This window comes from Maylandia zebra, linkage group LG1 (assembly GCF_041146795.1).
Source record: "Maylandia zebra isolate NMK-2024a linkage group LG1, Mzebra_GT3a, whole genome shotgun sequence".
In the NCBI taxonomy this organism is placed as follows: Eukaryota; Metazoa; Chordata; class Actinopteri; order Cichliformes; family Cichlidae; genus Maylandia; species Maylandia zebra.
The window spans coordinates 7,929,871-7,954,707 of NC_135167.1; the positions used below are offsets into that span (position 1 = coordinate 7,929,871).

Below are 24,837 nucleotides of genomic sequence, written 5' to 3' on the forward strand. Positions count from 1 at the left end.
AGACAAACCAACCCTCTGAGCAATCATTTTGTCAGTTGCATAATAAAGTTATCATAGTTGACACAGCTGCTTTATTAATCATTTAGCCTGCCCACAGCTGCATTTTATGATGTACAGTGTAACAGTGCTCATGATATTTAGGGTTAATTTTAATTATGAAGAGATTTCTTACCTTTTTTTCGAACACGTAAACAATGGAGGGCAAACAGTTTGATCATTTCAAATAACTAAAACAACATATGAGTACAGAGGAGTTATTTGAGGAGTTCTCCTTCCTTGTATGTTCCAGCTGTGTGCCACACTTTCTAGACTCTATAACACACACATCCTCTGATATGTCTCCGCTGTCCTCTTTACTCCAGAATAATTTCAGAAATTGAGAGACCCTTCAGATGACACTGATTGCTAGGTCAAATGGGGGACGGTGGAGGAGAAACGAGACAAAAAAAGACGCACAAATTGAAGAAGCGAGAAAGCACAGGTGTATCCACTATTACGTTTGATCCTATTTTCACTTTTTAATTACCTTTACCTGTATGATTGAAGTTAAGCTAAAGCTCACCCCCCCCTCCTTTATTTATGCTGTAAAACAGCTTAAACAAGATTATAATACCAACATCATAGCGAAGGACAGATAAGTAAAAATGGTTAACATGAGCCATCTTCCAAAATTCTCCCGTGATCACATGCTATAGATCAGCTGCTCTCGACATGATACAATGCTTTCTTTTATCATATCCTGTTGTGCATCACAATTACTACTTAGCTGCCCCCCCCCCCCCCCCCCCCCCCCCATTTTATTTTTAAATAACAGGTCGAGTTTTTAGAACGGATGCTCTCGCTTAATACTCATATGTGAATAATGCTACTGTGTGTTAAATTTAGTGGTACATTATCAGCATGGCTAATTAACAGTTTCTATCTTCAGCCTTTTTTTTGTAAATTTGCATATTTTGTGGGTTTAAAATGTTTTTTATTTTTTTTATTTTGTTTGTTTGCAGCCATAACTCATAATTCATTTTCAGAATCAACACCTGCAGTTGCTCTAACATGTATTGTGTTATTGTGTCAGAATACTTTGGATGTCAGACTTCAGTGACACATATCTTGTGGCAAAAGACATATGACTATGGAACGCCAGGACTGCCATAATGAATTAATTAAATACACCATTAAATAATTAATTAAATGTGGCAATAATTAATTAAAATTGGAATTAATTAATTAAATAAATAGTTATGACACATGTAATTAATTAATTATTGACACATTTAATTAATTATTTATGTATTTCACATTTTAATTAATTATTGACACATTTAATTAATTATTTAATGATATATTTATTTATTTCATTTTGGCAGTCCTGACGCCTGGCTCTCGTCATGAAATAATTTTATCTGTCAGCCTCACCCATCAAACTCAGGGGGCGGGGTTAACGCTGCCCATGCAGCTTCTCTAACATTTGATTGGTTGCCGTGCAAAGTAAGTCAAAACAGGTCGATCCTAGAAAATCGATTGCTTGTGTAGACTTGGGGCAGCCAGTTATCCCAGAATGCAGATCAAATCACAGGCAGCAATGGTGGTGGTGTAGTTTTAAAATACCCCGTTTTTCTGTCACCAGCTACACTTTTAACAGTGTTTTAGCCGCGAATGTCGCGACGTATGTCTGGTCAGGTTGTCAACATAGAACATGTTTGCAAAAGTGCTCAGATGTTTTCAGAGATTTCACTAGCTCTGCTAACAGTTAGCATGCAGAGTGCACCGAGGGGGTTACGTTAACCGGTTTGTTTACATATTCCACTCTCCGTGTTCCACATGTTGCATTCGCAGATTCTCATTTTCACCAAACGATCGTCTCTTTCCGCCTGGTCTTGTGTCTCTGTGCTTCTGTAACATAAAGAACGAGCTGACATTTTTCTCACGAAACCAGCGATCAGCTCAACAGACCCTCAGTTTACCTGCATGCATCCTCCTCCTCATCTGTCAGCTGTTTAACACCTGCTGCTAATTCAAGAAACACGCCTAGTTACCTGGTGATAGTCACAGTTTAACTGGGCAGCCGGTGCTCGATATAACGCAATGTCAGCGCATTTTTCTGCACAAGATAAGTAAATATAGTGTTTTCCCCGAGCGCAGAGCTGCTGGAGCTCGTTTCCTTACAGAGCACTTTATAGGCGAACAGCTTTATCAGCGGCTGATGTCCAATCACCGGCACACAGCTTTCAAACCTCAGCTGAGTTTTAGCTCTCAGTGGTTAAACGCTGGACTTCATTCACTCAGGTTCTGTCTGTCGGGTCACGTTTACTTCGCTGTTTTATTTACAACTGAGCAAATCGGTTTGGCTGAGGTTAAAGTTACGTTTCATAACTGCATAGTTTCACAGACGTTTAATGGTTCACTGGCACATGTGTTAGACTGAACTATCATCTAAATATCATCTGTTTTTTAATAGTTATTCAACTGTATTCTAAGCACCAGCTGTCTGTTAGAATGTGATTTTTTTTCTCTCTCTGTTGGCAGAGGTATAAAAATGCGCAGGAAAATCTGACGTGCATGGCGAACTTCACCGACGATATTTAGGGAGGAATAAACACACATCAAACATAAATGAACCATTTGTCTGTCTCCATAATTGAGAGAATTTTCTCTTCTTATGTCAACACTCTCTCTCTTTTTTTTTTCTTTTTTTTTTCTTTTTCGGTCATGTTATGTTTACCTGTCAAAGGCTTGTTACAAACTATGAAACACATTGTGCAGACTTCTGGATGTTAGAAGAAAACGAATACTGCTCATGAATGAGACTAAAGGCAGGAAGGTGTCCTTTAAAACTAAACATGTTAATAGGACCTCCCTGTTTATATCATACTTTATGATATAGCACGTGTATTTCAGTAATAGCCTGCTGAGGCCACTATACGTGCTGGCCTCATATCAAATGTGAAGGCAGACTGAGTCTATGTTTGACGTTTTTTATATCTAATCTTCCTTTTCAAACATTTAAACAGCAGCGAGTCTGCAGCTGAGGGAATACAAATTCAAATTGTCGGAACAGGTTTGCTCGTTTCTTGGATTCATTTGGTGATTTATTAAATGTATAACTGTTATTCTAATCTGCTGCTGAGTCTCTTACACTTTTCTTTATGCTGTATATTTTCACGTCTCTGGAATAGTTGGCAGTTAGATAGTCAGCTGGGAAACTTTGTGTTAACTCATGGAGCTGAGGATATCGTGGACATGCTGACCTCGCTGCGTGGTGTACAGAGCGAGGTCAGCATGATTAATATTCACAATAAAAATATTAGCCGAACATCATGAAGTCTGTATGTGTTTCATAGTGTCGAACAACCTTTGTACAGTTAAAGCCAGCAGTTACTACATGACGGAAACACCAACGTTATCTCTTTTATGCGTTTATACACAGGTCACGCTGATTACTGAACAAAAACCCAAAGATCAGATGTTAAACAGATTTATTTGCTCTCTCGCCTCCTTAAACATGTTTTTAATGTTAGTTATAATTCAGAATTGGCGACTGAAACACGTAGGACACATAAGAACATCAGGAAATAAAACACCGATAAATATAACCTCAGTAAAAGAAGTCAGCGGGGGTTACTACAGCTGTGTACCGGGGCCTGCGCTTTGTCGGTGGGATTGCTTGCGAGGCGAGCGGGTCTATCCCACGCTTTGCCGTGAGACTGGGCAGACATCTCCGAAATCATCGAAACACTTTTGCAAAGAGGCTGTATCTTGACAAACCGACCAGACACATGAAGATTAAACCACTACATTCTTGGCTAAAAAAATATTAAAACGGTATTTGGTGACACACAAACAGGGTTTTTCAAAGTTCAGTTCTGTTAGCTTCCACATGCCGGTTGTTGTGTGCTAGAAACAATGGCCACCAGGCCAAAGCAATGGTTTTGACTCGATCAGCGTTAACCCCGCCCCCTGAGTTTGATGGGTGAGGCTGACAGATAAAATTATTTCATGATGAGAGCCAGGCGTCAGGACTGCCAAAATGAAATAAATAAATATATCATTAAATAATTAATTAAATGTGTCAATAATTAATGAAATGTGTCAATAATTAATTAAAATGTGAAATACATAAATAATTAATTAAATGTGTCAATAATTAATTAATTAAATGTGTCAATAATTAATTAAAATGTGAAATACATAAATAATTAATTAAATGTGTCAATAATTAATTAATTACATGTGTCATAACTATTTATTTAATTAATTAATTCCAATTTTAATTAATTATTGCCACATTTAATTAATTATTTAATGGTGTATTTAATTAATTCATTATGGCAGTCCTGGCGTTCCATATATGACAGGATTACATGCACTGCTTACAAGTGCTGACCAAATAGAAACCTACAAAATCGCTTCCCCTTCATGAAACACACTCAGCTACCAGAAAATAAGCAGGTGGTTCTGTGTAGCTCAAGCAACTAAAAGGGAAACGAGAGGAAAATCTCAAATTCGAGAAGGACTATGTAAGGTTTTTGGAAAACGTCATCAAAGAACGATCGACTCAAAAGAATCAGAGAATCAGCTGATGCAGCACAGCGGTACTAGATCGATATTAATCAAACAACTCTAGAAGCCTCATTGTTACACAGCTGTTCTGTTCAAACTGGCTTTTGGGACCTGATTTTCAGCGGGACAAAGTGTTTGGGAGTCAAATAATCAAAGTCAACTCCAAAGCATCTAGTGGGCAATTCTGTGGTCAGAATAAGACAAGAACTACAAATAAAAGCAGTGAAAAGCCTTAAAGGATTCTTAAAATAGCATGCAGCAATAAAAGTAGATTCAACAACTCGCCAAAATAGCAAAATAACATGTCAAAGAGAGGAAAAACAGAAGTCGAATGCTTGTAAAATTGGCACAAAGGCCTAGCTTAAAAAGGAAGTAAAAACACTGAATCATGGCAAACTGTCAGGAAGCGAGATGTTGTTCTAGGGGTGAGAGGGCAGTTACCGAACGTTTTCTTATCTCTCAACTTGAAGCATCTAGTAATTCTACCAAAGTGTGGCAGTTACACGTTTGATTTTGTAACTGCCATGGAAAGACTCAACATTAAGGCAAAGGACAACCCATGAATCAAATGAGAGAAGAAAATTCATGGATAATATAAAAACACGATACAAAACCAGAAGGTGGAATCAATCATTTCTCTGTTCGGTTTCACTTGGTCTGTCAAGTTCCTACCAAGACCCATGGAAAAACCTACTGTCCATCCACGTTCCAGTAAATGAAGTTGATTAACACTGTGAGGAGAGTTACAGATGATTTGATGATGACTATGATGATGATGAAGGGCAAAGTTCCCTTAGAGGTGAGAAGATCCAGCAGGGGTCAACGTGAAGCATCAGTATCTGATAGACTTGTAGTCAAGACCGCCTAATCCGAGACCAAGACAAGACCAAGACCAGAGGGTATCGAGACAAAGACAAGACCAAGACCAAGTCGAGACGAGACCAAGACCAAGAAGTCTTTAAACTGCAGCCAGATGCTGCTTCGTTTATGGGTGTCAGGCATATTTATGTGTTTTTGCTTTCGCACAGCCCTCCTCACCGCTGTCTACTGTCTCACTCACTTACTCAGAGGACAGATGCACACTCCACTTGACTGTCGTGTCTCTCACCCTCTCTGTTTTTCACATAATGATATTATCCTATATCCTCGCATGTAATTGGACACAATATGGAGGGATTGGAGCATAGCTGAGCCACTGTGTGAGAGCTGAGCAGCGAAAGGAGATTAAGTGAGGGTAGAAATGACTGAAAAATTAATAAGCTCTGTTTTGATTTTTGTTCAAAAAAGAATGACTTCATATAGGAAAAAATATATATATCACATATGCAGGACACCTTAAACTAGGTTTTTAATTAAGCAGCAAGGCAGAAGAACAAAGTCAGGGTTGTATCAAAACATGAGGACTAAACCCCAATTCAACCAGACCCAGAACTGATTCGGAATTAAAACAGGACTACAACAGTTCAAAATCAGGACTACTTAGAACTTAACCAAAGATCCAGAACCAGAATCAAAACTAGATCATAGTAGCACTAAAAATCATCATAGACCTGCACTACCCTTATTTTTTAATTCTACCAAAGTACACTATTTAGATTCAGAAAAGTTTATATAATTATTTAGCCTTGTTGTGCAAACAAGCCTGCACAACTTAATAAATATAGAATTTGAAAAGTAACAAATGGAATCTAAAAAGAAACACTAGGTACGAGATACATGTTCTGATGAGTTTTGGCAAACAACCATTTGACTAACATGTGTGTCTCACATGCTCTTGTTCCATCTCTGCTCCTCTCTCTCTCTCTTTGTTTCTCTCTCTCCCTCTTTGTGCTGACAATCAAGCCAAACACCAACATCATCAAATATACAGTTGAAACCAGGGCCCTATTTCAGGAAGCCGGTTTAGTGGAAAAACTGAGTAAGTATACCCTGAGTTAACGAAAACTCTGGGTTTTCGGTTTCACAAAGCGAGTTCAGATGAAGCCTCAGTGAGTCACTATGACGACACACTCCGTGAAGCTAACCTGCCCCCTAGCAGGTTTACTACAACTAACCCTGACTGTCTCCGCCCCTTTGTCGGAAACCTGACAGTAGGAAGTGTCGGACATGGCGTGCCCCTTCCTTGAAGAGCCAGTAGATCGTGAAGCCCAAATTCTCCGCAGAGCTCTCCGCCGGGAGAGAGTGATCAGAGCGCGTTTGGACATTTTATCATTTCCTGATGATTTTCTGTGTGAACGTTACCGTTTTTCAGCACAATCTATAATTTATTTGAATAACATCCTCAGGCCTAATATTGCTCATGTGACACATCGCGGACATTCTCTCAGTTCTGTACATATTATTTGTATTGCACTTCGGTTTTTTGCAAACGGGAGCTTTCTGTATAATATTGGTGACGCTGAGCACGTTTCCAAGGCTACCGTCTGTCGGGCAGTCAGGAATGTTACAGTTGCACTGAAACGTCTCCTGTACCCGTTTGTGGTGTTCCCCGGTCATAGACCCACAAGATTTATCAAAGAGGGATGCCACAAAATTGCAGGTATCAGGATGACCAAAACTTAATTTATGATGTGGTGATACTTGGACTACTACTTAAATTTTACATTTATTTTCACGGTTCCCAGGCGTGATTGGCTGTATAGATGGCACTCACATTCCAATCATTGCTCCTTCAGTAAATGAAGGAGACTATGTGAACAGGAAGTCTTTCCACAGCATTAATGTGCAGGTACATAGTTCCCTGTAGCATTTCAAACTAACAAATTATTTCATTATAGTAATGGATGCTAATTTGTGTTCTCTGCACTGTGAAGATCATATGTGATGCTGCCAACATTATCACAAATGTGGAAGCCAAGTGGCCAGGCTCTGTCCATGACTCACAAATATTCCGTGAATGTACACTGAGCACAAAATTTGGACATGGTGAGTTGAGAATACTTTAAAATATATAAAGACCAATTGCTTCAGGGACATTTGAACTGAAGTGTATCCTTCTGTCTTAGGAGAGTTCACTGGCTACTTGCTTGGTGATAGGGGGTATCCATGTTTACCCTATTTGCTTACCCCTTACCCTGACCCTGAACCGGGCCCACAGCAGCGATATAATCTGGCTAATTGCAGGACAAGAGCCAGAATTGAAATGACTATCGGAATGCTTAAGGCCCGGTTCCAGTGCCTGCAAAGACTCAGGGTCACCCCAGAAAGGGCATGTGACATTATTGTGGCATGTGTGATTCTTCACAACATTGCCACAATTAGAGGAGAACACTGTCCTTCTGAACCAAACATCAGCAGTGATCCAAACCATGAACATCCTGACCCTCCCACGGACATACAAGATGGAAGCGCAGTCAATTTCGGCCTCAAGCGCTGTGAAATACATTGACCGCGCCTTCTTTCCCTCCGTCTCCATGGTGACTCGCTTAATCTGTGCTCCGCTTATCAGGGCTTTATGTATCCTCGTCCGCGCGCTTCACTTGGGGTTAAAGCAACTCCGCGTTGATTGAACTAATTGTTATCAGCCTTTCTGAAACCGAATATTCTGAGTTGGACAGTTCGGGGTTACTCAACCCTGCGTATCATTTTTAACTCTGAGTTTTCTAAACCGGCTTCCTGAAACAGGGCCCAGATATTTACAAACTCTTCAGATAAAAACAAAAACACTTTTTAATTGTAACATCAAATCAGACTAAATGTTTATTTTTTTAGATTGATAGATATAAAAAAAACATATTTGTTAACTTTAAGAGTAAAGAGAGAATCTGTCTGTATTTCTTAATTGTAAATGGCACCAAATTGTATTCAAAATTGAGCCACACTTATGGAGGTCCACAATTCTTTTCCTGGTGTTTTGGTTGATATCTCTTGATTTTTTCCATGTCAAAGAAACAGGCTCTGTGTTTTGGGGGTGTCTTATGTGCGTCCACAGGTGTGCCACCAATTTACTCACATGGACTCTACTAACCTATCAGAAGCTTCTTAAGCTCGGAATGGAATCTTCTGAAGTTTTCTTATTAATTACCAATAAACTTAGTGTATATGTACTCCTAAATTTGATGAAAGTGATTCTGACATTTAACTAATTCAAAAGACATTTCAACATTTATTTATCTAAAACAAAACAAGTTTACTCTAAATTGATGTTTAACAGTAAAAAAAAAGAAAGTTTTTATGTTTTTTTTCCCTAAAGTGTATGTAAATATCTGGTTTCAACTGTGAATATACTGCTGTGTATTGAAATTCCTCTTGTTTTGCATAGAAATATACTGAACAACATACAAAGCATAATATATAAAATAACATCTACCTGAGTTTTTTCTTTGAAAGAAGCTCCTTGTGGCTGCCGTCAGCAGCAGTTATGCAATTTGAGACAATTTTATGGTTCAAGTTACAATGAATAAGTGAAATACTTTATTGTTAATATATGTGTGTGATGTAATGTATGTTGTTGGCTGGAAATACATTTACAAGGGTTACAGAATGTTTCCGGGGTGGAACCAATGTTTAGTCTGTTGTTTGGGGTGACAATATTTTCAGTTACACGCCACACTCGGTAGAGCGCAGCATGCTTTTCGTCTCTCTCTGGTGGTGGTAGAAACATGTAGACGTATGCAACGGAGTGTTCGACTATGGGAAAGAGTGACACTACAAGAAGCGTTTCATTTAACCCCTGCAAGTTAATGCGGCCAATGAGGTATGCAATTTGTATATGTTGTGATAGAAAATAAGATGTTTGTTTGTGATAGAGCGAGCGAGTTTATGGTAACCACGTGTATATGTTAGCATTTTGTGAAGGTAAATTGTAAGCATTTGTGTTGTTTAATGATGTACCTTATTGTTTATTCTCTATGAGAACAATGTACGGCGGAAATTGATTATTTTATGTTGTTGTACAGTTCTCACGGCATCGTTACGGCATCTCTGGTGGCATCGTTGGTGGCGCCCGTGTGCAATAAATGCCAGTAAATCAAGAACGCCTTGTGTTCGTTTTTCAACTTGGAGGGAGTTACAGTGAGAACTCAGTCTGCTCGGCATGAGGCGAGGAGACGAGTAGCGGTGTCGTCATCCACTGAGCAAGAAGAAATTCATCGCACGCTAGCATCAGACAGATAAGACTATGCATACGCCAGTTAACCTAAGCAGCAAACAGTTGAAGTTTACATGGACGATCCTTTAAGTGATGCATTTAAAACAAGTTAAATGTTAAGAAGTGGGTCAACTTTGACGACCGTTTAACGGAACACTGTAAGAACTGAAAGTAATCTGTGCTCTGCATATCTCCTTTCTAAGTTCATGGTTCTGTCTAATAAGATTTTTTATAGGTGAAGTCATTTTACCTATTCGTGTTATTTGGATGCTAGAAGTGTTGTAGAATTAAGTGCTGCGTCGTATGTGTTGTTGGTTTAGGAACAAAGTTCACCATATTTATACGACTCAAGATGGTATTCATTCAGATATTTTATTAAGGTTTAAGGTGTTGTAAAATCTTGAAGGTATTATCCATTCTTGATGTTTTGGACAAGTTCACCTAAAGACAAGGTTAAGCTTGTAGCTATTAATATTTCAGGCAATTGAGCTGGTCTGTTGTTAAACCGCATGTCTGTTAAAGGTATAGCTAGAATTTATTTTGTGCCAAGTAATAAGTAAACATCGCAGAATGGATCAAACAACTGAATATGAAACTAAGAACGGCGACTTACTTGAGGATAGTAGTGCCACAAATGTACAGCAGTCATGTGAAGAAGAGCCACGAAGAAGTCAAAGACCTCGAAAGCTTACTGAAAAGGCTCAGCAACTGCATGATGATAAGTCAAAAAAACTTCAGCATCGTTTCACTACAACTTATGATAAATGGAAAGCAAACGCCAAGCAAGCTAAGAAAATGATAAAGGGAGCCCCCTCTGTTGAGGTTGTGAAGGATTTGATGTGTAAGTTAAGTTGTGCATCAGCAGATGTGAAACACGCATATGAAGATTTGCGCAAATGTGCTTCCCCAGACAGTGAGATCCGTCGTAGGGCAGACACCTGTGACGCGGTATCCAAAATAATCTTGGACAATGCAACCACTTACCTTCAGAATAAAGATAACGAAGACGTTCAGATAGAGGATTTAGTCTGGCCTGAGTCTAGTTCAGTGTTTTCATCTTCAGCTTCTCAAGGCACAAGTAAGGGCTCTCAAAGAAGTCTAAGCTCTGCAAGCAGTTCCAGCATAAAGTCACAAAAGTCAAGCCTTTCCTCCATTAAGAGACAAGAGGCCGTAGCAGAGCTAGCTGCTACACAAGCTGCACTAAAGGTCCTGCAAGAGATAGAATGTGAGCAACAAGAACTTGAAAGTCTTGAAGAAGAAAATCGAAAGAAGATTGCATTACAAGAGGAAGAAAATGTGGCAAGAAAGAAAGCACTGGAAGAGAAACGCAGACAAATAGAGCGCTTACAGACTGTTAAGGAGCTAAGTGCGGCGAAGGCACGACTCCAAGTTTATGAACAAGACATAAGCTCGGATGAGGAAATAACAGAGTTACTTCATAACCACGCAGCTCAACAACATAGATCTCCAGGAGTTGTAAGGAGTCCACGTGAGCATCCCGTGATACACCAAGCAGATAGTATCACAGTCCTCGCTGAAGCAATAGCAGAGTCTATTAATGTAAGCCGTCTCCCAACACCTGAACCATCTATCTTCATGGGTGATCCACTAAGGTATAGCGATTGGAAGATGTCATTTCAAACCCTGATAGGCAGGAAAAACATTCCAGTAAGGGAAAGAGTCTATTACCTTCGTAAATATGTTGGCGGACCTGCAAAAAAGGCCATTGAAAGCTACTTCCTATTAGGAACGGATACAGCTTACAACTCAGCATGGGACATCCTGGAAGAAAGGTTTGGAAGTTCATTTGTGATAGCTAAAGCTTTCAAGGATAAGCTTGCCGCATGGCCCAAAATCGGACCCAAAGACAGTGTTGAGCTGAGGGATTTTTCAGACTTCCTTAGAGGCTGCCAGGCTGCAATGTCCCAGATTAAGGGTCTGGAAGTATTGAACGACTGTGATGAAAATCAAAAACTTCTAACAAAACTGCCAGATTGGCTGGTGGCCAGTTGGAATAGGAAGGTGATTGAGATAGAAGAAACTTGTAATGTGTTTCCTACTTTCAGTCAGTTCGTGGAATTCATCACAAAGGAAGCAAAAATAGCTTGCAACCCAGTGACTTCTCTTCATGCCCTGAAGTTTAATGATGGTGAAAAGGTAAAGATAACAAAGGCACGAAACATTGGTGCAAAGGTTCTTGCGAGCAACTCTGAAGAGAATGCAGAACGTAAGAAATGCACTTTTTGTGAAAGATGCAATCATGGCATACAGACATGCTGGAAGTTCAGGGAAAGACCAGTTGAGGAACGCGTTAAGTTTGTTCAGACAAGGAAGTTGTGCTTTGGATGTTTACAACCAGGACATCTCTCAAGGACCTGCAAAAGAAGGAGTCTTTGTGAGACATGTAAGGAAAAACACCCAACATGTTTACATGAAGACCGTGAAAGAGCAACCAGAAGAGAGAAAGGCAGTGATGAGCATGGGGAGAGTGTAAAAAACTCGAAATATGCTAAGTCAACGGAAGGAACAGAGAGCAAACATACTCCTGAACCATCAAATGAAGCCACGTCAAACAGAGTAGTGCAAGGTATGGACAGCATGTACTCCTCTACGGTTGTCCCAGTTTGGCTATCTACATCAAGTAACCCAGAGAATGAAATTCTTGTATATGCACTACTTGACAACCAAAGCGATACCACATTCATTATGCAAGATAAGGCAGAAGCTCTGGAAATGAAAGGGGAGGCTGTGCAGTTAAAACTCTCCACACTTTCATCCAGAAATACAATCATCCCGAGTCAAAGGTTAGTTGGACTGCAGGTGAGAGGTTTCTATTCATCAAAGAAGATTTCTCTCCCTGTAACCTATTCAAGAGAGTTCATCCCTGCCAATCTAAGTCACATTCCTACACCAAGAACGGCAAGAGCTTGGACACACCTAGAGCATCTTGCAGAGGAGATCGCTCCATTGATTGAGTGCGATGTAGGGCTTCTCATAGGATACAACTGTCCACAGGCTTTGCTGCCCCGAGAGGTCGTCCCAGGTAAAGACAATGAGCCATTTGCTCAAAGGACAGATCTTGGATGGAGCATAGTCGGTTGTGTTAGCCCATGTGTCGACTATGGTGATGCTATAGGAAGCAGTCACAAGATTGTCATGAAGTCAGTGAAACCTCACCTCCAGACATCTAAGAAGCTCACAAACGAAGTGAAATATATATGTCGAACCCAAGTCAAGGAGTTCATTTCACCGCCAGATGTGCTGAGGATGCTTGAGTCTGACTTCAGTGAGAGAAGAGTAGAGGATGCTAATCTATCTCAGGAAGACTTGCGTTTCCTAACCATCATGGAAGAAGGAATCAAAATCAAGGCGGATGGTCACTGTGAAATGCCGCTCCCCTTCAAGAAAGATCGACCAAATCTCCCAGACAATAAGACGTGTGCAGTCCATAGGCTTCGATGTTTGAAAGGAAGATTTGAAAAGAACAAACAATATCAAAGGGACTACACGACCTTTATGAGTGAAATCATAACAAATGGGGATGCAGAAAAGGTCCCAAGAGGAGAAATTAACAACAGTCCTGTGTGGTACATTCCTCATCACGGGGTGTATCACCCACACAAGCCAGGAAAAATACGGGTTGTATTCGACTGCTCAGCAAGATTTGAAGGCGTGTCACTGAATGATCACCTTCTTACCGGACCAGAATTAACGAACAGCCTGATAGGTGTTCTCTGTCGCTTTCGCAAGGGACAAGTTGCCATAATGTGCGATATCGAGCGTATGTTCCATCAGTTTCACGTCAAAGCAGAGGACCAGGACTACTTGAGATTTCTCTGGTGGGACGATGGAAACTTCCAGGCTCAACCATCAGTCTATCGCATGCGAGTGCATCTATTTGGAGCTGCCTCTTCCCCTGGTTGTGCAAACTTTGGGTTGAAACATGTTGCTGCCCAAGGACATGGTCACTACAGTGAAACGACCATTCAGTTCATTGAACGAAACTTTTACGTGGACGATGGGCTCACAAGTGTCGCAACCAAGGATGAAGCCATTAAGTTAGTAAAGGAAGCAAGGCAACTCTGCAGTGCTGGCAAACTGCGAATTCACAAATTCATTTCTAACGATCATGAGGTACTTGCATCCATTCCAGAGAGTGAACGTGCAGATTCAGTACGAAACCGCAACTTGGTTCTTGGTGAGTCCCAAATTGAGAGAGCTCTGGGAATCAAATGGTGCATTGTTGCAGACCAGTTCCATTTCAGAGTGATTGTGGATGAACGCCCACTTTCTAGAAGAGGAGTCTTATCAACTGTGGCATCCATCTATGACCCTCTCGGCTTTGTGGCACCATTTGTTCTGGTTGGAAAGCAAATACTCCAACAGATGTGTCAAGACAAGGTTGGATGGGATGAACCACTGTCAGAAGAGCTCAAACCACGGTGGGAGTCTTGGCTATTGGATTTAAGGAACCTGGCTGACATCAAAATTCAGCGCTGTTATCTCCCAGAAGGTTTTGAGAAGGTCGAAAGATATGAACTGCATCATTTCTCAGATGCGAGTGTTAAAGGGTACGGTGAATGTTCTTACTTGAGAGCAATCAGTGTTTCAAACCAAGTCCACTGCTCTCTAGTTATTGGCAAAGCCAGGGTGACTCCTACAAAGGTCACCACAGTACCCAGGCTTGAGCTATCAGCAGCAGTTATTGCCGTGCGAACGAGTGACCTGCTTAAAAGGGAGTTGGAAGTTCAAGCCAAAGAATTCTTTTGGACAGATTCGAAGGTTGTTCTTGGATACATCAACAACGAGGCTAGAAGGTTTCACATATTTGTGGCAAATCGCATTCAGCGTATCCAAGAAGGTTCCGATCCAGACCAATGGAGATATGTGACTTCTGAGAACAATCCCGCTGACCATGCATCACGGGGTCTGACAGCAAAGGGACTAATTACTTCCAGCTGGTTCACCGGTCCAGATTTTCTCTGGCAGGATAAACTTCCTGCTGATGACATTAAGGTGGGAGAGTTGGGAGCTGAAGATCCAGAACTTCGTAAGACTTTTGTCCATAAGACACTGACCACAGAAGATTCGTTGCTCAATCATTTCTCAAGATTCTCAAACTGGACAAGGCTAGTTAAAGCAATTGCACGACTCAAGCGATACGTCAAAGAGCTGAAAGGTCTGACGTACAGAACAAACGAAGTCACCAGTCTTGAGGAGAGGAAAGAGGCAGAGCTTTTCATCATAGCTACTGTCCAAAACGAACTGTTTTCTGAAGAAATCAAAGATCTGAAATCGAAGCAGACAACAACAAGAGATCGTGCAAATAGGTTGCACAAACTGAATCCTTTTTTGGATAAAAGGGGTGTGTTAAGAGTGGGAGGTCGGCTGGAGCATGCAGATTTACACCCACACATCAAACATCCAATGATCTTGCCAAACAAAACCCACATATCAAAGTTACTGATTGAACACTTCCATCAAAGGGTTCATCACCAGGGACGTGGGATGACGATGAATGAGCTGCGATCAAATGGCATTTGGCTATTGGGATGTAGTCACGCAGTGTCTTCCTACATCTACAAGTGTGTCAAATGTAGGAAATTCAGAAGGAATGCTGAGGTACAAAGAATGGCAGATTTACCGCGTGAGAGAGTTGAAGCATCGCCCCCTTTTTCCTATTGTGGAATGGACTGTTTCGGCCCGTTTTACGTTAAGGAGGGAAGAAGGGAACTTAAACGCTATGGTCTGCTATTCACATGTCTGTGCTCTCGTGCTGTGCATATAGAGCTTCTCGACGACATGACCAGTGATGCCTTCATTAATGCTCTTCGAACCTTTATCGCCATACGAGGAAGTGTTCGACAACTTCGGTCCGATCAGGGTACCAACTTTGTTGGAGCAAGACGGGAGTTCTTGGTATCTGTAAGGAAAATGGACCAAGAAAGCCTAAGACAACTAGGTTGTGAGTTTGTCATGAACCCGGCATCTGCCAGCCATATGGGTGGGGCCTGGGAAAGGCAGATTAGGACGATTAGAAGTGTTTTGACATCCATTCTGGATCATTCATCCAGAAGACTTGACACTTCATCCTTGCGTACCTACCTTTATGAAGTCATGGCGATCATAAATAGTAGGCCCTTAACAACTCACCTGTTGAACGATCCCACTGGTCCACAGCCTCTTACGCCGAATCACATCCTGACTATGAAGTCTTCAGTGGTTTTACCACCACCTGGTGAGTTTGTGAAGGAAGACCTTTATCTTCGCAAGAGATGGCGCAAGGTGCAATACCTGGCTAATGAATTCTGGACCAGATGGAAAGGGGAATACTTGCTGAATCTTCAGCAGAGAGGAAAATGGTACAAGGCACGGAGAAATGCTAAGATCAACGACATTGTGGTGCTGATGGACAATAGTCTACCCAGAAATGAGTGGAAGTTGGCCAAGGTAACCAAGGTGTACCCTAGTGAGGATGGAATCATTAGGAAACTCGAGCTGCTAATCAGTGATGCGACATTGGATGACCAAGGAAAAAGAGTTAACAAGCCAGTGTATCTTGAAAGACCTATCCACAAAACAGTTACCCTACTTGAAGCTGAATAGTTCAGAATTCTTGTCTCTGTGATCTATGTGACTAAGGGACTGTATACACTTGCCTTTACAACGAGGTTCAGTTGAAAAATCATTAATGATTTGGTGGGAGTGTGGCTGCCGTCAGCAGCAGTTATGCAATTTGAGACAATTTTATGGTTCAAGTTACAATGAATAAGTGAAATACTTTATTGTTAATATATGTGTGTGATGTAATGTATGTTGTTGGCTGGAAATACATTTACAAGGGTTACAGAATGTTTCCGGGGTGGAACCAATGTTTAGTCTGTTGTTTGGGGTGACAATATTTTCAGTTACACGCCACACTCGGTAGAGCGCAGCATGCTTTTCGTCTCTCTCTGGTGGTGGTAGAAACATGTAGACGTATGCAACGGAGTGTTCGACTATGGGAAAGAGTGACACTACAAGAAGCGTTTCATTTAACCCCTGCAAGTTAATGCGGCCAATGAGGTATGCAATTTGTATATGTTGTGATAGAAAATAAGATGTTTGTTTGTGATAGAGCGAGCGAGTTTATGGTAACCACGTGTATATGTTAGCATTTTGTGAAGGTAAATTGTAAGCATTTGTGTTGTTTAATGATGTACCTTATTGTTTATTCTCTATGAGAACAATGTACGGCGGAAATTGATTATTTTATGTTGTTGTACAGTTCTCACGGCATCGTTACGGCATCTCTGGTGGCATCGTTGGTGGCGCCCGTGTGCAATAAATGCCAGTAAATCAAGAACGCCTTGTGTTCGTTTTTCAACTTGGAGGGAGTTACACTCCTTATGTCCATTGTTGTGTACATCAGTACATAACTGAAACCGATTTAGTTTGTTTAGCCGTGGAGAGTAACAACTGAAAATATGACTTATGGTCCTTCATTTGCAAATTTAAGATTTTATAATATATAACAATATAATACATCAACTCTGGGTTTAACATGAGAAACTCTGAATCAGAACCACACTTAGACAACACCAGATGATTGGGTTTAACTGTTGGCCCACTGCCTTGCTCTCCAGTTGTTCCTGGAGCCGTAGTTGGTACTGTGCCAAGACTTTCCTGTAACCCATTTCCTCTGATACACAGGTGTGGGTTCCTTCCTCCTCAGGTCCCATGCTGTTGATCAAATAAAGGCACTGATCTGCCTTCCAGATGCAAGATGAGGAGTTTTGAAGGTGCTGCCAACTGTACTGAGCATGACGAGATGACATTGAGCACTGCAGAAAATGCTTTGCATGAAGTCTGACTTCATTCTTTTCTGGATTTGGAATGGGACTTGTAAATTCTGTGGAAAGAACACAAGAATGTCCCTTTAGCTTGTTTTTCTCCTTATTTCTAGTCACAAGTGGAATGTAAGATCCTCAGAAAAATGACTGGACCTGCTTTTAGGAGGCAATGGGCACGCTATCAGATTTTGTAGACCTAAAAAAGAAATTGCTCAAATGTGTAATGAAAACATTTTGGTTTTCAGTTTGGAATAAAATGGGGGACTGCAGAACCAGAAATATTTTAGCATCTAAGTAAAATATGCCTTTTAGCTGTTGATAAAATATTAACATGAAAAGAAAAACATTTTACCAGAGAGTAGGCATGGCACTGATAAAACTGAGGTAGAGGTTTATGGCATACAGAGACAGATATTAAATAATTCTCAGAAGACTCAAATCTTGCTTTCAAGTAGATAGCTTGGGGTACTGTAGAGATTTTGCAGTTTTCATCAATTTGCTGGAGCTTTCAGGTGTTCGATTACTTGTGCATGCGCCTGAATTTAAATACCTTGTGTAGTGTCGTCTCCACAGATGCCAAGGTTCCCAGTTGCTGCATCGTGCCACCTCCCACTATAAAGGACGATGCATGTTTAAATAAGGCAATATGCAACCATGATCCTTAACATGGATTTAAGAAATAAACAAATTATTGAAACTCAAAAACTCTATCCCATTAATTTAAAAATTAAATGATCTTTATAAAGTATCTTGACAACACACCTTCAATGAAAAGCTATTGAACATGAAAATAAAAATAAAGAAATAAAACAAACTCGCACAGTACCAAACTTTTAGATACTGCAACCAATTTAGAATCACAAATTAACTTAACATGCACCTAACACTGTGAACTGCTGGGAAGAAGCTGGACTATGTAGAGAGAACCAATGCAGGCAGCGGGACAACATGCATTGGATTCAAACCCAGGACCATTATGCTGTAAGACAACAGTGCTAACCACTGCAACACTGTATCGTCAAAAAGATGATGGAAAAAAGGATGTGCATGGTAGCACTCTACTTTCTTCTTAATGTATAGTTTATTAGTTACATGTTATTATTAATACTAATTCAAATAGACATTTCTGCCAGTGATTTCAAGTTATTTTGGCTGTTAATCATCATCAGCAGTAAGCAGCAAAAAAACGTATCGAGAAAGAGAGAAAATATAGGTGATAACTAGTGAAATATGAATATAAATGTGAACAATAAGTAATGTAGTAGTTCATCAAACTAATCACTATCACAATTCACATGTTGGTCATTATGTTAAGTTAAATCTGACCAACGCTTCAGAGGCAGTAGTAAATCTTGTGAATTATAGCGTAAGCTCTTCAATATCAGTCCTTTGGCTGGAGGACCTAAGAAATTGGCAATTTAATATTTCAGTTGATGTATAAGGAATGAATAGCATTTAATACAACTGTTAGACCTTGAATGTGGTGAGGGACAATAACTATACATAGCTTGGGTTTGTTTACAATTAGATAAAGCTTAAGGGTGTGTCGTTTAATTGTTGGGTCAACAGTTATTGTTCACAGGTCACAGGTCTGCAGGTACATAAAGTCTTACTTTGCATCAGGGGTGCAGTGGGTGCCATCCCAGCCACAGTAGGGATCTCTGGATAGCATACAGTCCTGGCAGGTGTCTCCATACTGGGAACAGTTTGCTACATCAAGTTGGACCAGTTCACTTGCAATATTCACATACAGCTTTTTCTGCAATGATTAAAAAATGTTTTCTTATTGTTAAAGGCCTACTAGTAAAAATGGAAAAAAAAAAGAAAAAAAGAAAAGAAGCTAATATAAGCATGTAACTTACATATAAAGATGTAAGTAAAATGCTTGTCTTTATGATGTTCATAATTTTCCTTTAGTTGACTAAAACAATTATTTCCAATCAGTAAAGCATCAACAATTTCACCTTCATGGTTGGTGGGGACAAAAGTTTTGTAGGCATCATTGTTACTCACAGAAGATTGGTGAAGGATGAGGCGGAGGATGCGAGCGTGGCTGAACGGTCGATACTCAGCGATGACAAAGGTGCGACTTTCATTGTGCAGCACTTTATGAATCCCTCCATTGTCTATGGAAAACCACAAAAAAGAGGAGGAATGATACTAAATATGATGACTTTTCAAAAACACACTACCTGTTGTTTTTCTGGTCATATATTAGTACAGAGTACTTAAATACTACCTTCTGTTACAGAAACACATTAAAACATTAAAGTACATTCTTCGTAACATTTAGTGTGTCCTACTTCAAATTATTTTTTTTACTTACTTAAAGATAAGAAGATGACGTTCTGATTTCTACTTCTGCTGTTTGGTTTACTGTCAACATGGATGTGGGTATACTTGTGATGATTAAAGAGAAGAAGGCCAGAGGTACCCACAGGAAGAACCAACTGCTCCATCTCCGAAGTCTTGAAAATCTTCTTCAGGGTGTCCACTGGAAGCTTGGTGGTATCATCAACGCACTGAAGAAATGAAGTGCTTAACTTAGACTGGCTGAACACCAGATGACTGGTCAATAAGCCTGAAAACCTGTCTCTGGTTTGCTTTTTAAGTTTCTAAGATGACTGTTTAAAAAAAACAAAAAAACATTTAAAACCTTCTAATTTAGTCTTTTAATGAGTCCAGTGTTTATCTTAAGCTGTCTTAAGCTGAAAGAAAATATTTAAAAGCCTGAGCAATTTTTTACTCTGACTACACTTAACCACTTGTTTTAAATTATAATAAAGGGCTATTCTATTCTTGTCTATATACTCCCTCCAAAAAAGGTTGGAATGTTTTTGTGATGGCACCAGTTATTACATTTTATCAATTATCAATATTCAATACCGTCCTTGATCTGTCCATTTGGTCTTTTGTGTAGCCTTTGAATGGGGAGTTTTTGAAGATGTTACTGATGTTTCCTATTGTGTAGATGCAGACAGCACTCATTCCCCTGCAGGGAGACAAATTTAGCCTGAGACATTTGCAGCAATATTGCTATTATTTGCAGTTAGTGGCAGCATTAAAAAAAAAAAATAAATCAAAAAATACATAATATGAGTGAAAAAGAACAAATACACACACAAGATAAAGATAGTTGCACTCTGGTCTGAGGCATTTGGAGGCAGTACAAGTTATTTAAGAGTTATACCGTTTGTTTCTAAAAAGTCCGTAGATCTTAGTATCCTGCCACCGATCTGATTGCACAGTGGCCACATCTACCAGTTCAGAGAAACGCTGCTTTCTCTCAGGGTCTCCACAGAAGAGCCTGGCATTCATCTGGGATGTCCAGGTAAACTGCATGTTGTTCTTAGGACCACCAACATCTGTCTAGAAGAAACACAACTTATTAATAATTGGAAGAATATTTATGCAAATATAAATCTTGTTTTGTAAAGTGGTTATGTGGTTACTGATGCTGTTCATTTTTTTCTGTTTTGGAAAAATGTAGGCATTACCTATTTAATTCAAACTTCCCCATTCATTCTGCTCTTACCATGCAAACCTGGGTCACAAAAGGGAGCCACATTTCACTGAACAGTCCAGTGTCTTCACTTTTCTCCTTATAGAAGCCATAAAGTCTGTTCTGGGAGGGATCCTCTTCACGTTTGCTGAGCACCAATCCTACATAATGCTGCTCTAAACATTGAAAGAGAAATATTTATTTGAATCCAAACATTTATAGTGATGTGATTTCACTAAATAAGGTCTCTGTGGCTCTAACTTTATGAAAATACCTTTATCGTGGTTCTTTGGCCCCACTCTTGCTTTACCAAATTTGTGAATGCCAACAGATTCAACAGATCCACCAGATCCAGAGCGTGTTATGTAGAGATCTGTACTTTGTTCAGATTCTGGAACAAACAGTGGCAAATTGACGTTTTATAGGGATGTACAAACAGGGAGAAACTAGTTCAATATTATAGTAATAGGGAGAAGAAGCAACCTTTAAAAGGGACTGATTTAAATAAAAGATGTTAGTAGTTTTGACAAAAGTACAGACTTTCTGTAAACACACAAGAAGGATTAAAATTACAGACTCATAGAAAAAGGTGAATGAGGAAGGAGGGATTCATCAGCAGATTTATTCAAAAGCATCTTGTGTGTAAAAAACTCACCTGCAAGGGCCGACAGGTCACCTTCCTTTATGTTAAATGAGCTTATATGTTTTATTAAACTCTCCTTGCATATCGGTGACTGCTCTGCCAAATTCTATTAAAGAAAGAACAGTTTATCTTAATGTTTCCCAACTAATGTACATCACAGATAGCACGCATATATATATACCCAACACCCTGTACCTGTGATGTATTTGCTTTCTTTTCAGAAGAAGGTTGTTTCAATTAAACCAAAGTAGAAGTAACTTATCAACCCTGAGCAGAAACACCACAACTACCATTTCCCAGTATTATATCAGTCCTCTGTCACAGTACTCTGTCCTACCGAGTTACAGCAAACTGTTTCATCGTCAGTGGTTCCACACACAAACAACTGGTTAGCATCTTTCTTCGGGTGGACCAAAGTGATGTTATAGCTGCAATCCTAAATGACAAGATGAAAATTGTTTGTTAGATTTCTTGAGTGGTCAAAAAATACAATTTGACAAACTACTTCTTTTTATTTTTTTGTTTATCTGTTCACTGCTTACCTCACTGTTGCAATTCTCCAACCGCATAAGTCTTTGATTCTGTGGAAATACATAATGCAGGACTATTACTTTTCCATGATATTAATATGAAGATACATTTATTTCAGAGCATTCAGTACAGTAATTTACTGTGATTATACAGCTATGTTCTACCTTGTTCTGGTTTTGAAAGTTGTAGGTATTCAGGTATGTTTTTCCAACAGCTAAGGCAGTGTCCGGCTGCTCTTCTAGAAGAATCTGTACTGGTGGATCTTGGGGAAGACTGAACCGTTTCATTGCAGTTTCTAAAACAAATTTTTATTTTTATTTATAATATGTGTGTGTGCGCAATATATATTGAAACTGGACAACGTGCTCAGATGCTCAGAGATTTCTGGAAACCAAAATAAATTTGGTTTTGGTTTAAGAACCAACTTTAAACCAGTTCATCATATGTGCAGTCAGGAAGTCCTAATGAGAAACATGCTCTTCAGACAAAGTCCTCCTGAGGTCATGTAGAGGGATATAAAATATCATTTTAACAGTGGTTTTTTCTTAGCAAATACTTTGGACAGATGAACAAATGAAGCAACATTGTGTAGCACAATATCTCATTTTAATTCATAACATTAACATTACCATTGTCACCACTTTCGATCACGTTACTCACACTTAATGGATTAAATGATATCGACTCTATCTTCATGTGTTTGCATTTCATTTACACCTTTTTTCCTGCAGAGCTGTCTTTTAACTATTTAAAGAAACACAACATCACTGCCACCACAACAAACAAAAGTTGAAGCCAGTATGTTAAATCAACATCGCAGTCTAAATCTAGATTCATTAGCTTTCATTTAATCAATCTTGAAAATTAGTGGTCATTTTTTGACCACTTTTGAAAAACCACTTACATCACAACTAAAAATCAACGGTGCTCTAATAATATTTTAGCTTACACTAAACACAGCAACTTATTAACAACTAACATCGCTGAGTCGACCATTCAGCCACAAACTAACAACTTACATATCACTGTATTTCTTTATCTAAAGCAGTGGCGTTCCTTCGAAAATCAAAGTAAGTAGTTCTTGTAAAGTGAAATCTACACTTCAATTAAACCAAAGTCAAAGCGTGTCTCTCTGTACCTCAATAGGCATTCTGTCTAGTTGGCTGCTTGCACAATCCCTTCAAATACTGACATCTTGTGGCCACAGTTGGCGATTGTCTCTAGAAGAAGGCTTGACTTTTCATTTAAAAGCCACAAATCTAGAGTTTTGAAATTATGCTACATAAATAGTTTTATTTAACATTAGGCACTGAAATAAATTAAAATGTTTTTTTTTTATTTTTTAATTGAATTTAATTTCTGATGAATTCACTTATTGAACGATGTCCTACAGAAGAGGATTAGGGCCACTGGAAAAAAAAAAGTGGACATGTCTTTTTTTTTTCTTCTTTTCCAGAATTCTGACAAAAATGTCAGAATCCTGAGATCAAAGTCAGAATTTTGATTAAAAAAAAGTCAAAATTGTTTTATATTTTTATTTGTTCCCATGAACAAAAATTATAGTGCACACATTCTTTCTATACTTTAAAATTAAGATTTTCCCTTTCTTTTGTGTTTCTGGGTTTATAACTTTATCCTGACATTTAAAGTATTGATGTAGAACTGAAGAAAACAAATATTACCTACCTTTTTCTGTGAATATTATCCTTGGTGAAGACGCAAAGTTTGCCTCAATCCGACTACAGAGGAGTAAAAATAATAAATATGCCGCTAGGCTCATCTTTGGGACCGTCAAGCACGGTTGTCTAAAGATTTGAATACGATTTTGTGAAGAAAAACAACAACACACAAAAATACACGTTCGGATTGCCCAAAAAGTCCTATTTTTTTTTCTTCTTGTTAATAGCCAGGGGCCTACGCTGGGGCAAGAGGGGGGCAACGCCCCTTAAATCAAACTTTTAGAAGCTGAGAAAGAAAATAATAGATTACCCACAAACTGAATATGGACAAGATTTAGCAGATGAAAAATCCACTGGAAAAGGCACAGATGAGATGATAGCTTTCACCTCTTGTTCGTTCTTTCCACTCCGTGGTCTGTTTGTGCTCTGTTCTGCGTAGGCTTAAACAGCACTCGGCAGAGATCTCTCCCCCTGGGCAAACATCCAGTCACGTATGCAAATGGCCCAGTGTCAGGCAGGGCAGAGCAAAAGGAAATAGCAAGTCTCTGTCGTCAAAATAATAGCGACTCGTGAGATAATTAACAAGTAAAAAACAAACAAACAAAAAAAGGTCTATATTTCTACAATCAATGGGGTACTAGTCCATTGTTCTTCTCACACTTTCAGTCTGGCAGAGAAGTTTTTTCTTCTCGATCCAAAAAGCACCACTGTGAGCCTGTCTGCTGAGCCGACTCGACTGGAGGACGTGTTTGTCAGACCCCGACACAAAGCCCCGCTTCAGCTTTCAACTCTGAGCAAACTTTAAACACACTTAAAATTTCTTCTGAAATTTTTGCTTTCTAGTTTCATTATATACTTTAGCTCAGGAAGCAAAAAAACAAACAAAAACATTTATATGTATACATGTATTTAATTGATGTATCACAAATATATTACTTTTACCAGTCAATGGGAGGAAGGTAATTTAGAACCTGTGGAGCAGTGAGGAGGGAGAATAATGGAAT

General features: G+C 39.4%; 2 protein-coding genes across 3 annotated transcripts; one reads left to right on the forward strand and one right to left on the reverse strand.

Annotated features, from left to right (window-relative positions):
• The first annotated feature begins 13,339 nt into the window (after window positions 1-13,339).
• On the forward strand, window positions 13,340-17,030 carry LOC143412606 (uncharacterized). The gene is made up of 2 exons (XM_076873888.1): window positions 13,340-16,711; window positions 16,914-17,030. Exon 1 carries the CDS (start codon window positions 13,412-13,414, stop codon window positions 16,250-16,252), a length of 2,841 nt encoding a protein of 946 aa, XP_076730003.1. The 5' UTR covers window positions 13,340-13,411; the 3' UTR covers window positions 16,253-16,711; window positions 16,914-17,030.
• Window positions 17,031-17,034: 4 nt separating this feature from the next.
• On the reverse strand, window positions 17,035-24,349 carry LOC101465994 (semaphorin-7A). 2 transcript variants are annotated; one of them, XM_004539735.4, is made up of 14 exons: window positions 23,841-24,349; window positions 22,319-22,449; window positions 22,166-22,204; window positions 21,961-22,059; window positions 21,636-21,729; window positions 21,255-21,371; window positions 21,014-21,156; window positions 20,669-20,847; window positions 20,365-20,470; window positions 19,805-20,000; window positions 19,492-19,604; window positions 19,092-19,237; window positions 18,029-18,090; window positions 17,035-17,537 (listed from the first exon to the last, which is right to left on the reverse strand). In XM_004539735.4, exons 1-14 carry the CDS (start codon window positions 23,932-23,934, stop codon window positions 17,185-17,187), a joined length of 1,872 nt encoding a protein of 623 aa, XP_004539792.2. In that variant the 5' UTR covers window positions 23,935-24,349; the 3' UTR covers window positions 17,035-17,184. The 2 variants fall into 2 exon arrangements, with proteins under 2 accessions (XP_004539792.2, XP_076730092.1); XM_076873977.1 differs by lacking the exon at window positions 22,319-22,449 and having other exon boundaries at window positions 23,841-23,931.
• Window positions 24,350-24,837: the final 488 nt, after the last annotated feature.

What these genes read in the sequence shown, in the direction of transcription:
- LOC143412606 (XM_076873888.1), top strand. Translation starts at nt 13,412, where the DNA reads ATGTGCGATATCGAGCGTATGTTCCATCAGTTTCACGTCAAAGCAGAG.
- LOC101465994 (XM_004539735.4), bottom strand. Translation starts at nt 23,934, where the DNA reads ATGAGCCTAGCGGCATATTTATTATTTTTACTCCTCTGTAGTCGGATT. An exon ending in TTGTGACCCAGGTTTGCATG is followed by an intron (nt 20,848 to 21,013) that starts GTAAGAGCAGAA and finishes TGTTTCTTCTAG; the next exon opens with ACAGATGTTGGTGGTCCTAA. An exon ending in CGTCATCTTCTTATCTTTAA is followed by an intron (nt 19,605 to 19,804) that starts GTAAGTAAAAAA and finishes GGTTTTCCATAG; the next exon opens with ACAATGGAGGGATTCATAAA.